The 15,182-nt window shown below is 44.6% G+C and overlaps 2 protein-coding genes across 2 annotated transcripts in view; both read right to left on the minus strand.

The window, feature by feature from the left end:
- Positions 1–1,235: 1,235 nt before the first annotated feature.
- LOC130393955 (acidic mammalian chitinase-like) lies at positions 1,236–7,352 on the minus strand. The gene is made up of 12 exons (XM_056604763.1): positions 7,342–7,352; positions 6,637–6,682; positions 6,433–6,462; positions 4,993–5,197; positions 4,535–4,591; positions 4,236–4,401; positions 3,791–3,915; positions 3,499–3,622; positions 3,085–3,267; positions 2,516–2,632; positions 2,014–2,140; positions 1,236–1,456 (listed from the first exon to the last, which is right to left on the minus strand). The coding sequence occupies exons 2-12, from the start codon at positions 6,659–6,661 to the stop codon at positions 1,248–1,250; spliced, it is 1,368 nt and encodes a 455-aa protein (XP_056460738.1). The 5' UTR covers positions 6,662–6,682; positions 7,342–7,352; the 3' UTR covers positions 1,236–1,247.
- A 974-nt stretch (positions 7,353–8,326) lies between these two features.
- The window catches only part of LOC130394593 (contactin-2-like), a 30,545-nt gene continuing 23,689 nt past the window's right edge, over positions 8,327–15,182 (minus strand). Inside the window, exons 17-23 of the mRNA XM_056604768.1 lie at positions 14,368–14,438; positions 14,044–14,278; positions 13,226–13,341; positions 12,715–12,901; positions 11,640–11,752; positions 11,150–11,318; positions 8,327–10,868 (exon numbers count right to left, since the gene is read on the minus strand). Coding sequence (XP_056460743.1) covers positions 10,759–10,868; positions 11,150–11,318; positions 11,640–11,752; positions 12,715–12,901; positions 13,226–13,341; positions 14,044–14,278; positions 14,368–14,438 — 1,001 coding nt within the window. The 3' untranslated portion in view covers positions 8,327–10,758. The remainder of the gene's footprint in view (positions 10,869–11,149; positions 11,319–11,639; positions 11,753–12,714; positions 12,902–13,225; positions 13,342–14,043; positions 14,279–14,367; positions 14,439–15,182) is intronic.

The raw sequence follows: 15,182 nt of genomic DNA on the forward strand, positions 1-15,182 counted from the left end.
TGTCGGGCAGACAATAATGCGCCCTTACCACTAGGTAGGGTAATTTTTCCATTTGGTAAACATTGACGCGTGTTCGCATAATGCTATAGTTCATTTCACCAGCCGTCGTTATTACCGATTACCGAGACGGTCGTCATGTAGCCACCTAGCCGATTACGTCCGTCCGGCAGAATTAGTTTATCACGTCCCATTATGCTTGTCACACACATTGCTGCATGCAGCTATATTATATATGTATATATTTGTATAGCACTTTATATCTGAAACAGATATTTATACATTTCGTACAGCACTAATTTCTGAAACAGATATAATTAAACAAATTAAATGAAACGTTATTAGAGGTGAATGTATAAGGAAATTTAGTTTTAAACTCTCCACACAAGGGTGCACAATGGAGAACAGGCAGGATAATAAAAGTTAAAGCTAAGCCTCGGTGCAAGACAATATGATTAGGGGTGGGAATATACAAACATGAATAATCCTAGATTTAATAAGCAAAAAAATGAACTGCAAGGTAACCGGAAAGTAGCTGCTGTGCAAATTTAAGTTTTGGGCTGCTTGAGCTAAGGTGGGCCATGTGACGGTATGCCTGCTGGCCATGCTGAGAGTCTACTGTAAAGATTGATAGATTGCGGGGAACATAGGACCCTTTTCTAGAAAAGGGTCCTATGTTCCCCCGCAACAGTGGGGAGCATCGGACCCTTTTTCAAAAAAGGGTCCTATGTTCCCCGGTATGCATTGCTACAGGGAAACATAGGACTTTTTTTGGGCAGAAGGGGGAACAATTAAATGTGGTATGTAAATTTGGTATGAATGATAGCCTAATGTGTTATTCCATTTGATAATCTCATTTAACTTCAATTGCAATGGATTTCAAATATAATAAAAAATGTGATTAATCATGAGTTAACTCACCAATACTATGCGTTTAATCGCGATTAAAAATGTAATCGTTTGCCAGCCCAATATGATTGGATGGACGTTGGAAGTAAATTAACCCTAGTACATACTTTACATTATACTCTTCTTTATTATCTTTATATGTATACACAATTAAAAATCACCAATGCAATAACAAAAGTCAGAGTGTGAAGAATGATTTTTATGAGGAAAAGCTGAAAAGAGGTAAAGTAGACCACTCTTCTGTATCCAGGGAGCGACCCAGGGGGAGAGGAATGGGGGGGGGGGGGGGGGGGGGGGGGGCTGACTCTGCTCAGCGTGGAGGTGGTCAGCTCCGGTGGCTCTCAGGGATAGTTGCAGCACTTGCAGGCGTCGTAGTAGATGAGTCCAGGCTGGCACCGTTGCACGTAGGTGATGCCGTTGAAACACTGCAGGTAGGTGGTCTTGTCTGCCACGTTTTCGTACAGGCCGTCAGGTCGTCCCGCGCAGAAGGACACGATGGGGTCCTTGGTGGTGGTTGGCCGTGGGGGGGCGGTGGGCTTAGGGGGGAAGCCTGCAGCCGGGGGGAGGGGCTTCATCAGTGTTTCCATTTCACTGGGCTTCATACTGATGTAATATTCTCCATGGTATTGCGTTACATTTCTAATCATTAAATTACAATTACAATCCTTAATACAACATAATTTTGTGTTTCCATTTACATTCTATTAATACAAGAGTTATTCATAGTTTCTTCAGTTTATAAAGGTGACTTGAAATAGGGGAAACCTATTAAACCCTTTCATTCCTAACACTACTGATTGGTTTATCAGTATTTCCACCACTCTGGAAGCCTGCCTGAGTTCAGACAATCTAAAATAAAAACTCATACTAATATAGGACTAGTTTTTTGCTATTGAGTTCCATTTAAAGTATAAAAATGAAGCATTGAAGAATAAAAAAAAAGAACAAAGGTGTCGACAATTTCGTTATAGTTATTTTATCTGTTTGAATCTGCTAGTAAGCGCCACCCACCACTTTGTTATAATTATTTTATGCTTATTTTGTTCAGGTAACCTAAAGGGGTTATCACTGGCTACTGGGGGGCTGGTGTGTTCTCAGGCTGCTTACCCATGGAGTTCCTCAGGTTGGTGACCAGAGGGTAGGCTCCTTCCGAGCAGAAGACGCCGCTGAAGTCGTCCAGGTCCAGGGTCCACACATGTGCTCCTCCCAGGCTTTGGCTGTTCATCCACTCGACCTGAGCAGGCGGTGGAGGGGGCCAGGGGGGGGGGGGGGGGCGTCAGGCATGATCAAAGCTCAACTAATGAGCAGAATAAGTTGTAGACAATCTTATAGCTATTTGTGTTACTCTATTATTACAGTGGGGGGTAAAACAGATGGATGAATAAACTCTTGGACGGGCAGTTTCTATTCTTGAGAAACGTTCTAGTCCAGATTTGTATAATGGAGTAAAGTGCTGCAGTAAAATCGTAATGCAGGTATAAATATGGGATCTAAGCCCGTGTGGAACGACCTGGATGTCAGAGCCATCTTTAGGGCAGGCCTTGTCACTGCAATAGACAAGCGATGGAGCAACATAAATTATTGACCAATGGCGTTGAAGCTTGGTCACCTTGGCAGCGAAGCTCTGCACATTGTCGTATCCGACCCAGACAACACCGTTGGTGGCATAGGGCACCTTCTGCTCAGGGATCCAGTTGACAGAGGCTCCATTGATGAAAGAACAGACCTGGGAACACGCGCAAACACACGTCCAACACTCGCTCAAAATGGATACTAATCTGCACAATAACAGGGTCCACTGAAGGTCGTGAATAGTTATTGACGTAAAATCTATGTTACTATCGATAATTGAAGTACTCATGAGTCATCATGACCTTTCATTTTATCAACCGCCTACATGGACAATGGGTGAGGTAAGTATCGCGCAAGGCTAAATATCAAGCTTTGCGCTACGTAGTAAAAGGTACCATTGATGCCAAGTACAGTACAACCCTAACACTCGCTAAGCCCTTTCAGTTGTTCTTGTTAGCAAACAGAAAAATAACTGGTTGGTGTACCAACCCTTACCTGCTTCATAATTATATGATTATAATTAAACATTCACGGGCAGAAGATTTGGCTAAAAGCCTCTAGGAAGTGATTGAACAGTTAATATTGGTTCTGACGGTAGGAGCGTACCTCATAGTAGGACCATAAGCCAGCGGTGCGTGTGTAAGGGCCCGCTTCTCCGGCCCCGGTGCTTAGGGCACCAAGGGTACTGTCGGAGCCCCGGAGGCTGTAGGTGCGGCCGTAGGTGGAGAAGCCGAGGAGCAGCTTGTCCGCAGGGGCTCCCAGAGACAGCCAATGGGAGATGGAAGAGTTCTGACAACCACAAGAGAACCGTGGATTAGCATCCATCCCACAACTGGTTTAGGATCCAGCAAATCTCACACTTATTATGCTACAGAAAAATTATCATCTTGTGTCTTATACATGATATACACATACACACACACACACACACACACACACACACACACACACACACACACACACACACACACACACACACACACACACGTGAGTGTGTGTGTGTAGTAGGCATATTCTTACAATGTTGTGTTGAAGCTGGGAGCCAGAATCGATGCTGCTTTTAAACAGCGGGCTGTTGTGTGACGTGCGGGCCTCCCAGTGGCCGTGATAGTCGTAAGTCATCACGTTGATGAAGTCCAGGTGACTGGTGAGCAGATAAACTCCAATAACCATTTGACCCATGGATATACCATAGCAGGTTGACGAAGCTGCAGTCCAAGAGCCTTGCTTCTACGTTTAATTATTGCTCTTATATTTCCTATAAAAGTGACTCTGATTCCATTTCTTAGTTGAACCTTTGAATTTGACTCACGGGGCGATTTTGGGCACATCATAGGCCCTGTTGATGATAGGCAGAAAAGCAGCAACGTTTGCTGTCAGGAGCAGCTGGGTTTTCCTGGTATCTTTGGCCTCTTGCACGAAGGCCTCGTCCAGCTCCTGTTGCACAAAGTTACAAACATGTTCAGATTAGATCTCTTCAGGGCATTTTAGCAGACACTTTCGTCAAAAACGATTCATAGACAAATTGGTGCCAACCATGCAAGGCAACAGCCAGCTCGTCAGGAGCAGTCAGGGTGAAGCGTCTTGCTCAGGGACACCTCAACCCTCAGCTAGGAGGAGCCAGGGGATCAAACTAGCAACCCTCCGGTTGCAAGTTAACCTGCTCTGCCTCCTGAGCCGCTCCAAACCTGTGAGATGAAACTGATTCCAGGTCCAGCAGCACTACTGGCGTCTGTGAGAGGATGTAGTTTGCGTACCGCAACGAGATCGGAGAAGCGGTCCTTGTCGGACCCCATGCTGCCACTCTGCCCGGGGAACTCCCAGTCCAGGTTCAGGCCGTCAAAGTTGTTTGTGCGGAGGAAGCTGATGGCTGACTTCATGAAGACTGCGCGGTTCTCCGGCTTGGAAACCATGCCGATGAATCTGGAGACAGTCGGGGTATATTTTTCATATATTATAGATACATATATAAGATATATAAACAAGTTGCTTTCTAACGGCACAACTGTCTAAAATGGTATAGATGAAATCTTAAATGTAAACCATCATAACTTACGGACTGATGCCATTGGTTGAACCTCCGACAGACAGCAAGGTTTTGAGTAGTGGGTTACTGAAGAGGAAGAACAGAGTCATCAGAAACGTCCTCTTAAACCAGAACACAGCGGACCATTAACGAGGGCCTGGGTCACTTTTGGACCCAAAAAATTGTATCCCAATAAGAAAGATTGCCTACAAATCTAAATAATCTGGAAGGGCCACTTTTCATTTGTGGAACATTATTATTGCTGATTTTTTTCAGTTGGAACAATCCAAATAAGAAACGTTGAAGCTAGATGCTTTGCATTTTGATACAAGGTTGGGTAAAATTATGAATGATTGAAGAGACATTGGATGGATTGGATGGATGAATGGCTGAATGGATGGATGAGTGGATGAGTTGATGGGGAGATGGACGGGGCTCTATGCTCTAAGGAAAGAGCATAGAGGTGCTGCAGAGCTGGAGCGACATACATGTCCTTGAGGTTGTTGAGCATCTTGTACTGATCCTCATCGTTCCACTCGGTGGGGATGAGCTGGTTGAAGCTGTTGATGGTGGCCAGAGCGTACACCACGTGGGTGCAGAGGAACGGGTCGATGTGGTCAGCGGAGAATTTACCGGAAGCGGGCCTGTACTGTGCCCAGTTGGTCATGTGACACACCAGCTTGGTGGATGTGGCTGAGGATGGGGAAATAGTAATCAGACTGATACACATAATACTAATAATTATACTCATAATAATGTAAATAATATTTGTACAAATAATAACAATAATAACTACACATTTCACTGCATGTGCATTTTATGAAGAAAATGTGTGTGGTTACATGAGCTCACTCGTCCTTTGCCCAATATTCCATGAGCAGGCTAACATGTTAATGCTAGCAAGGCTAATGAGCGAGCACGCAAAGTTCCAAGTCCCTGGTTGACTTTGGAGCGGACTTGTGATTGATTGAATAATGGGGCTGATTTTTTTTGTTTGATTGCGAGTTGTAGCGCCCCCTATCGCCAGAGACGTACTTTACTTTTCGGAGACCTGCTTATGGTTTCTATACTTCTATACTACACCTGCAACAGTAATCAATTGGAATTGATACTGTGACGTTAAGCTTTCAATAAAAAACGTGGTTCTAGGAATAGTTCTAGGACCCTGGGGTTCTCTAAAGTGGATTGTGAGTGATTGAATAATCAAAGTTATTTGCATAATCGTATTTGCGAATAACTGCAATTTTTTTCTGGATCATAAAATAAAAAAATAGCCTTGTGTCAGGAATTATCAAGGAGCATTTCTAGCAAATATTGGGTCATTTGGGTTTACAAGTTTGTTTTCACAATGTTTTCCAAAAACATTTAAGACAGACCTTATGGGTCCTTAAAGATTCAGCACCTCAAATAAGTTCCAGATATCAAGTTTGAGAACCTTTTGGAAAACGGGGCGTGGCTGCTTAGGTTTGACCGCGAGTTGCAGCGCCCCCTGTGGTCAGAGCAGTGCAAACCCTTTTGGAGATCTCCTTACTTCCGGGTCTACATATGACTATTTAATTTAACAACTCCAAGGTGCTCAGTATTGGAGTGGTTGGTTTTCACATTTTTGCCCCATTCCATATTAAATATTATAAAAGTTTGTTGAAAAAAAGTATACACAATTTAAACACTTATAGGAATAGTGCACTGCACTGATATATGCTTAATGATTTGTAATTTGTATGCTTTTTATTGGTTTTTCACAATAATCATCATTGTCATCTTCATCATAATGTAGTCTGAATCACTGACAATAATAATGAACACGTTTCACTTATGCATAATCTTGCAATTAAATGTAACTACTTCCATCATGATCGGTAAATATGCAACATTAAAACGTTACTGCCCCATGCTCTGAGGGAACGTAGAGCAGGGGGTGTGCTTACCGGTGTGCAGCGCGAGTAGAACTCCAAACACTACAGACATTGAGCAGAAATACTGTTAGACCCATGTTATATTTAGATCTCATAAAAAATATAGATCCTTTCAAATAAGTTCTTTGAAATGATTTCTTGAAGAATCTTCAGCTTATCACATTCTAAATTAATAGATAATGGATGGTGAATAGTGAAAGAATGAGGGCCCGCTACCTGTGGGGAGACCAAGTCTGGCCATGGCTTTTCCCGATGTCAATCTCTGTACAAAGAAACATACAAACATTAAGTGCCTGCTTGCCTTAAACGTTAGGATGGACTTTATTTAGGAAAGATCTCTGTTCGTGGGGGGGACCACAAACATGGAACTTGGACCTCACTAATATCATCCTCATATATCAAATTACCTGCTGTAACATACACCTAGTCATGAGACTCACTCACTGAAGACACAACATGCTAGAGAGATGCTACTGGGATACAATCTGAGAAACAAAGTCCACTAGCAAGCCAAGGTATTTGTATGAAGGAATCTGTACACTTAATTTCCCAAATTCCCACAATTCCCATACATGTAGTGGTTTAAACCACTGAGCAGGATGCATAGGGGGACATAAACACAACCTCTAGAATGTGTGATTCAGTGTGATTGACATTTTTTTATATTTAATATGAAACATCACTCTGAGTCATTCATGAAAATATATAAATAGTCAGGGATGAGAAAATAAAGCCCAAAGGCTTACATCATGACATAATTTATTTATTAATAATTGTTATCAGGGGACAGCATCATGTTTCTCAGAAGCTGGTCCCCCTGTGATCGCACCCATGCTAACCACTTAATAATAAGCAAGTTGCAACGTAACATTAACTGACACGCTGTGACAAACAAGTACAACAGGAAGACATATACGTTACCTCTCTGTAAAAGCTGCCCAAGGGATTGATGTGAGCTGTACAGACGCTTGCTGATTTATACCTTCATCCTTATTAGTGATTAATGACCCGGTGACAAAGGTCAGCTGATACGTTGTCTGGGTTATCACAGGATTTAACCGGAACTGAGAGGAACCACACACACACACACACACACACACACACACACACACACACACACACACACACACACACACACACACACACACACACACACACACACACACACACACACTCAGAGACATACACACACACAAACACACACACAAACACACACACACACACTTAGAGACATACACACACACACACACACAGGGCCGTGGCACCAAATCCATTATTTGAAAGTTGTACTCGCACGAGCATCACCTTTTAAACATCTGCTACTATCACTGCTGTTTCCTGGTATTGTTTTCTTTTATGTATTAGTCTTATCATACTTACGTAAACTATTGGGAGAAGCCATGCGAAATGGGAGTTTAATGATCTTGACTCCAAGGAACCAAAAGCATTTTTTGAATAATTGACCATATGAGTGACCATGGCACAACTCCATCTAACTATACAGCTACATGTAGAGTGTGTCATGGATCAGACGGCAGGGCCTTGTGTTTGATGGCCCTGCAGGGATCCCTCCCAGCAGGCACAGGCATGCTGTGTGGCCATCCAAACTAATGTATTAGTAAGCTCAAGCATTGTCCTATTATAGCCTTATGCACCTTACTTACCTTGTAACATTGTACACACATTGTGTATGTTAATAATGAATGGCTAATCTTTGACTTTGCATGTGTGTGGAGGCAACTTGAGTCTGACTTTAATTTGACCTTGTGGAATTTGTTCATTTATTATTATTAGAACTACTATTATAGTAATGATCAATCGTTTTCCTGTGTGCTCCTCTTTAGGAATCACACATAGATATCGAAAATGCACACACATTTCCTAATTTCTATCCCAAAGTGTTTATTGTATAATATTTACAAATGTTTCTAACTGCATCAGCAAAACACACATGTTTAGCATTTGACACTGGAAAATAACATTCAGTTTCCTAATCACTAGCAGAAAGGACTGGTGAGATGACGGCTTGAGTCCAATGGGATCGGAAACAGGGAAGACATTTTGTGACAGCTTCATAGACCAGACCTACATCACAAAGCTGTTGTACAGACTACAGGAATACAAAAAGCACACAATTCTTGAATGGCTTCAAGTAAAAAAACCCTCAGTTATTTCAAACTTACCCAGTTTAAATCAATGTTTGTTTATTTTTAATGAAGAATCATGAGCACACATGTTTTTCATTTTTTTCTTAAATAATCTATCTAGAAAGCGTGGTCCAAGGTGTACATGTAGATGTGTTTCTATGTTTCTAATGTGATCTACTGTGTGTGTGTGTGTGTGTGTGTGTGTGTGTGTGTGTGTGTGTGTGTGTGTGTGTGTGTGTGTGTGTGTGTGTGTGTGTGTGTGTGTGTGTGTGTGTATACAGAAAGCCAAAAATTTCCTTGTCATTATTAAAAAGATTGATATTGTAAACTTAACTTATCGATGATTCACACAAGGAAGGCATTACAAAAGTCCTCTTCTGACTCAACTCTTCAGAATACGAAAAATAAAATATTTTTTTAGGAATTTGCAAACGAGAACCCTTTTAATGCAGAAACAATTAAGATTTGATAGATTATTCCATTCCTGTTAGGGTTGGGAGTGCGGCTGTTTTTTATTGTCCTATCTAAATCCAATCACATTTGAAATCTCAAATCTTTGCTTTGAATGAGTATGGACAGAGGTTCCAGAAGGTAATGGCTGAAATATTAGTCATTCACACATTACTGTCACATTGGTAAACTGGTACAACAAACGTGTAATAATAATCATAAATAAATACAAATTGTCCTTTTAAGAACCACCAAGAAGCAGCAATCCACTTTTCTACAAGGAATATTGGACAGGTTTATCATGGATCCTATTGCGCCGGTTTTGAATGATTCTGGTGTGATGTTTTTACTGTAGCATTGACACTTTTATGGTCAATCTAGATATGTGGCCAATGCAATCTGAAACTAGATAACTACATCAAAACAAAGATCAGTAATCATTCATTTCATTATCATCCTATTCCAGACCAACCTTGGGAGTCATTTTGCCTTGACTCTGAACTTAACCGGGGTTATGTATTAGCTGTTTGTTATGTGACACATTAAATGACATGACGGCACTGCTGAGTGTCCAATGAGAACGATAACACTGTTGCTGGGACCGTGACGACTACTTAAGATCAATATCAATCCCCTCTATGGCCCCACAAACCCAAACGCTGAACCAGTGTCTAGACATAAGTGTCTGCATTATCTTACACAACGACACAGGCACAACCAAGTTGAGAGCTCAGAGAACAATGAAGCCAAATTAAAGTCTCATCTCATTTTCTTCCGCTTATCCGGGGTCGGGTCGCGGGGGGAGCAGCTCAAGCAGGGGGCCCCAGACTTCCCTTTCCCAAATTAATTGCCAAATTAAAGTAAAATATGTTTTTGACATTCATTCAGTTGAGTCATACCTTTTAACACACGTTTGATATACTTACAGCAGAGATAAACAGAACACAATAATCAAAATATATACACTGAATAAGAAATATACATTACAGACATTATTGGTTCTAACAATCAAAGGTCAGAGTGGGTGTCCCTCACATGTCGGTGTAGGTCTGCATGAGGCCGCTGCCCCCCGGGGTGGACTGTACCCCCTTCACAAACCCAAGTCCTGATCCATGTTTTGGCTGCAACCATTCACTGAGCAAGTGACTCTTTGTTAAAGGGGTTCACCTCTTGGTAGTCAATTCGAAATTCTTTACTGATAACTTTTACTTTCTGACAATTCCTTTGAACAGGGTCGATGTCAGAGTCAAACCTTTACTTCCATGCAGCAGGAAGGAATACAAAACCCAAATGTCAATGATAATGAGAAAGGCATTTCACTGCTCCCATAAGGCCATACTCATGAGGTCTTAGCCCCCTATTGGGGCCAAATCAGGTGTGGCTCATGAAGTGGATTACATAATGAGTGTGACTAGCCACACTTGTGCCCACCCCTACTCTTACACCTCTGTGAAAAAGGTTGTTATGTGTGAAATCACTTACTCAGTACCCCCAACCCCACCTTCACCACTAGGCTCAGCCACACACACATTCCTACAAATAAAATCAAAAAGCTCTTGGATTTCCTTATGAAAAACACATATTACCTAATGGAGTCATACCCGATCCCCTACTGGGGGCCGGGGGGCCTCATCCCTGGCCTGAACGCCCACGATACCCCATCCTCGTGAAAAGAAACAACAACACAAAATATTTCAGCGATAGTATTAGGCTGTTGATTGGCCTGATTGGCTGTGGCAGATCACACGTGGACCAGGCCAATCAGAGAGAGGAGCACTGCGCCTGGGAAGAGGCAGAGAACACCAAACGGCCGCGCTGAGGCGGCGCTGTTCTGGACCATCATCCCAGTGCCTGCAGGACAGGGACAGAGGAACAGGGTCAGACCTTCATCTGAATACAGGGGAGCCCCCTCGTATTAATCAGAGGATCCAGTCCCTGGGTGTGTGTGTGTGTGAGCCCCTTAACTCACCTTAATTTGAGCATTAAGTCTCTGTGTGTCTGTGCGTGAGCCACTTTATTTAATTAATTTTGTTGAGTATTAAGTGGGATTAAGGCATGTCTCTGGGCGTGTGTGAGCCCCTTATCTTAATCATAGTATTAAATGGATTAAGGCGTGTCTCTGGGGGGCCCACCTGAGTCCCGGGAGACGATGGTTTCGTGGGCGGCCCCGTCCCCGCCCTCGCCCCAGGACCGGATCTCCAGCACCAGGTAGCCGTTGTCACTGGGCAGTGGTAGCTTCACCGAGGTCTGGCCCTGGTCCAGCACCTTGAGGGATGCCTGGCCCTCGTGCTTGTACAGAACCTGATGGCCCATCCACACACGTTACCCCAGGGGCCCAACACGTGGGGACATGGGCCGTGTTCCAAATACATTTACAGCCTTAAATGAAATGTGTTTTTTTTCTTGACTTGGAAAGTATAATGTTACGAATTTCTCTCATTTCACTGCAATATAGTTTCTATATTTGCATTGAACAGACATGTACGCACACACCCACCCACACACACACACACACACACACACACACACACACACACACACACACACACACACACACACACACACACACACACACACACACACACACACACACACACACATTCAGACTCTGGCAATGCCCACCTTGTATCCAAGCACGGCGGACTCGTTGTGCAGGGCCTTGACCGGGTCCCAGCGTACGTTGACCGAGGACCCCTCTGTCCTCCAGGACACGTTGCCGGGGGGGCGGTTAGGGGCTGCCAGCCAACAACATCAGGAGGTTACAGAACAATCTCGGGAAAATAAACACTCTCAAGCTAGAGAGTGCACAAACATATACAGATAATTGAGAAGTTCAAGGTGATGATTGAACTCAAATTCAATAGGGATTGCTTGTGTTCAAAATAGCTTTCTTAATTGTCCTATTGTATTGCATCGTTATATGTATTACATTTCTGTTTTGGTTGTTTGATCTACTGTTTATATTTATTGTACATTTGTATTTCTGATCTTATTTGTGTTGTACTGAGGGAGTCATTGAAAAGAGAGCCGGCTCTTAATGGCCTTCCCTGAATAAATCAAGGTAAAAAGAAAAGACATTCTACCAGAAAAACACAATTTGCAGCTTTTACCAATGATCCGTAACCGGGTAACATCATGTAGTAAACAAGGACGATGCAAAACATCCGGAGGGAATATTTGATAGCTGCCTGTCAAACTTCCCACAATTGTTCTCCTCAGTTCTAAGAATAGGGGGATGAGGAGGAACGCCCAGCGCCCGGCGGCGTGCGGGGTGTCCGGTGACCCTCCCTATGAAAGGGATCCAGCGGTGGTTGTTGGGGGCCCGGGGCGGGTAAGGCAACAAAGGGCCTCATAGGTCCCAGATCCCCCACCGAGTACGTTACGGCCCCAAGGCTCCAGGAAACAGCATCAGGGTGTGAACCCCCTCCCGGGGACGGCCCGTGACGTTTGGAGACGGGGGAGACATGTCATGTCGTGTCCCGCGTCACGACCCCATCATGAGTCGGGTTCCATGACAGTAAGAGGGCGGGGCCCTGGGTCCTGTGTGGTTGGGGTGCTTTGTCGGGGTCGTGATTATACTTATCTAATCTTAATCAGAGTATTAAGTGGGACTAAGGCGTGTCTGAGTCTGATTCCATGACAGCAGGGCCCTGTTGGGGGACCTGTGTGTTTGGGCGTGCTGCGTGGGTCCACCTACGTGGTCTCCGGGTGGTGACGGTGGTCCGCGGCGACGAGGGGCCGCAGCCCGCGCTGTTGTAGGCCAAAACGGCCACGTGGTAGCGTGTGCTGGGCCGCAGGCCCGCCACGGGCGCCGCCGTGCCCGGCCCCGCTGTCCGGATGCGGTCAGCCGCCGCCTCTCGCTCATGCTGCCGCCAGTACCGGATCTGGAGGGAGGGGAAACCGGTTAGAGGAAGCCCCGCCCTCTCTCCTGCTGGTCAGAGGATGTGTTTGTGTAATGTTCATGTGACTAACTGAAGATTGTGAATAGAATTTATTCGTAGCAATAGTAATAATCTTGCTTTCTTTGAATTTACGAATCATATTAAATTAAGATCGATCAAATTTATCACACTGATGTAAGGACATAGATTAGAGAAATATATTAGACAAATCAAAGCCAACCGCAGGCACTCCACCCGACACGCCCCCGACACACACTAGCCTAGCAGACGAGGAGGTGGAGCCCCCAGGCAGCAGTTCATAGAGACCTCATAGCCCCTCAGGATGCCCTCTGGGCTGGGCTGCCGGACAGACGCCCAGGACACCTGGATCTCAAAGGCGGACAGCGCTGTGGCGTTCAGGCTGGCTGGCGCCCCTGTGGGCTCTGCACAGGAATGACAGGTTAGAGGTGGGAAACACTCGCACCCAATGATATTTACATCCTAATTAACGCTCAACGAATTCATTCACCAGGCTGAGGCTGAGCGCCGTCAAAGTATACGGTCGCGGTCACAGAAACAATTCAAGGTCATATATTTAGTACAAAAGATGTTTTTAAATTAGTAGTATATCTATATAATAGATTCTATAATTTTCCCAATTGAAGATTGAAGAAATTAGTGTAAAATAAGGGTATATTTGCATCATGGCACTACTGGCCTCTCGTGGCCCAACAACACACTGCAGATGAAGACAAATAGGTTGACATTGTGGTGGTGACCTTTGTCTCAATTTACAATTTATTCTTTATATCTGTCTTATTTCTCATTGGGGTCCAATACTGGCCTCTCAAGCTCCAAGCCTTCACACACGCTGAGCTAGTGTATAACTGGTTCTTTGATTACAGAAAAGGAGGCGAAGGACTCTCAGGAGCCGACCCTGTCCTAAAACTGACCCAAAACACATTTGCACCCAGCAAATGGTAAATGATAAATGGACTGCATCTATACAGCGCTTTTCTAACCAGTGGCCACTCAAAGCATTTAACAATACTGCCTCACATTCACCCATTCACGCACACATTCACACACCGACGGCGGGGTCATCCATGCAAGGCCACAGCCATGAACTGAGGAGGAGCTCCTACCTTCCTCGGCCGAGTGCACCACGGCGATCTGGCTGAAGGGGCCCTCCCCTCGGCGGTTGAAGGCCTTCATCTTCACCTCGAAGGGGGAATAGGGGGAGAGGCTGACGTTGGTGTGGACGTAGCGGGAGGAGTCCACGTGAGCGATGGGCACCAGCGTCCAGCTCTCCGTGCCCTTGGCCCTGAAGGCCAGGGTGTAGCCGAAGCCGTCTCCGTTCTGGTACTCCCTGGCCATGGACTGGGGGGACAGAGACAGAGCATCAGAGGGCCTGAGGAGAACTGATCACATGACCCTGATCCCCCCGGCGTCAACGTGTTCTCTCTCACCGTCCAGGTGATGATGAGCTCGTGGCGGTCCCCCCCCCCTCCTCCTAGTCCACTGGGGGCCACTGAGGGGGCTGTGGGTCAGAAGAACAGCAGTGGCAGATCAGAACATGTGCGGTCAACAAAAGGGTAGAATGTTGTTGCATTCTAGTGTCTCTCCATGTTCACATTACTTAGTGTGAGGAGAGACCAGTGCCTCTCCAACTGATACCAGGTGCTTTTTCCAACAATCCTCCATTTGTTTATTTCCCTACAAGGACGAACCAAGTGGCCGGTCCCAGTCCTTCTTGGTCATAGCCAGGGCCATATACAGTACCTAATCAAGGGAGACGCTGCATCACTTCTTTTGTTATTCACGCTTTCTTTTGTATAATACTCCCCCCAAACCTTTGGTTCAGTGAGAAGAGGGGTCAACAGCCAAGGAGCATTTATGGAGACTGCTCCTCACCGACCTACACAATAGACCATTGGTTCTCAAAGTGCGGCCCGTGGGCCAATGGCGGCCCGCAGAAACATTCCTGGTGGAATTTCAACAAAAATAAATGAATATAAAGAGAAAAGTCGACTCTCTCTAGCTTTCAATTAAATCCTGTTACATTTGTTAGTTTTAATCCGACTGTACATTACTTTGAAAGGTTGAACCTCAGTTTCGTGATTTAAATCTCACTTGACCTCACTCCCAGAGGTCCACGGTGCAATGTTTTTTTCACCACTGGGATGCTGAAAGTGTTTCCCTCCTATTTTTTTTTTCAGTCAAATTCTGGGTTCCTAAATTGGCCCTCAGCTGTCCCCTGCTATAGCTTAACCCCTGCTATATA

The sequence above is a fragment of the Gadus chalcogrammus genome, chromosome 1 (genome assembly GCF_026213295.1).
Source record: "Gadus chalcogrammus isolate NIFS_2021 chromosome 1, NIFS_Gcha_1.0, whole genome shotgun sequence".
Classification (NCBI taxonomy): domain Eukaryota; kingdom Metazoa; phylum Chordata; class Actinopteri; order Gadiformes; family Gadidae; genus Gadus; species Gadus chalcogrammus.

Bases quoted from the DNA above. Each gene is read 5' to 3' on its own strand.
- LOC130393955 (XM_056604763.1), bottom strand. From the start codon at position 6,661: ATGGCCAGACTTGGTCTCCCCACAG. The intron at 5,198-6,432 runs GTAAGCACACCC...CCCCATCCTCAG, and splicing joins TCTACTCGCGCTGCACACCG to CCACATCCACCAAGCTGGTG. The intron at 3,916-4,235 runs GTACGCAAACTA...TTTGTGCAACAG, and splicing joins GCTTCTCCGATCTCGTTGCG to GAGCTGGACGAGGCCTTCGT.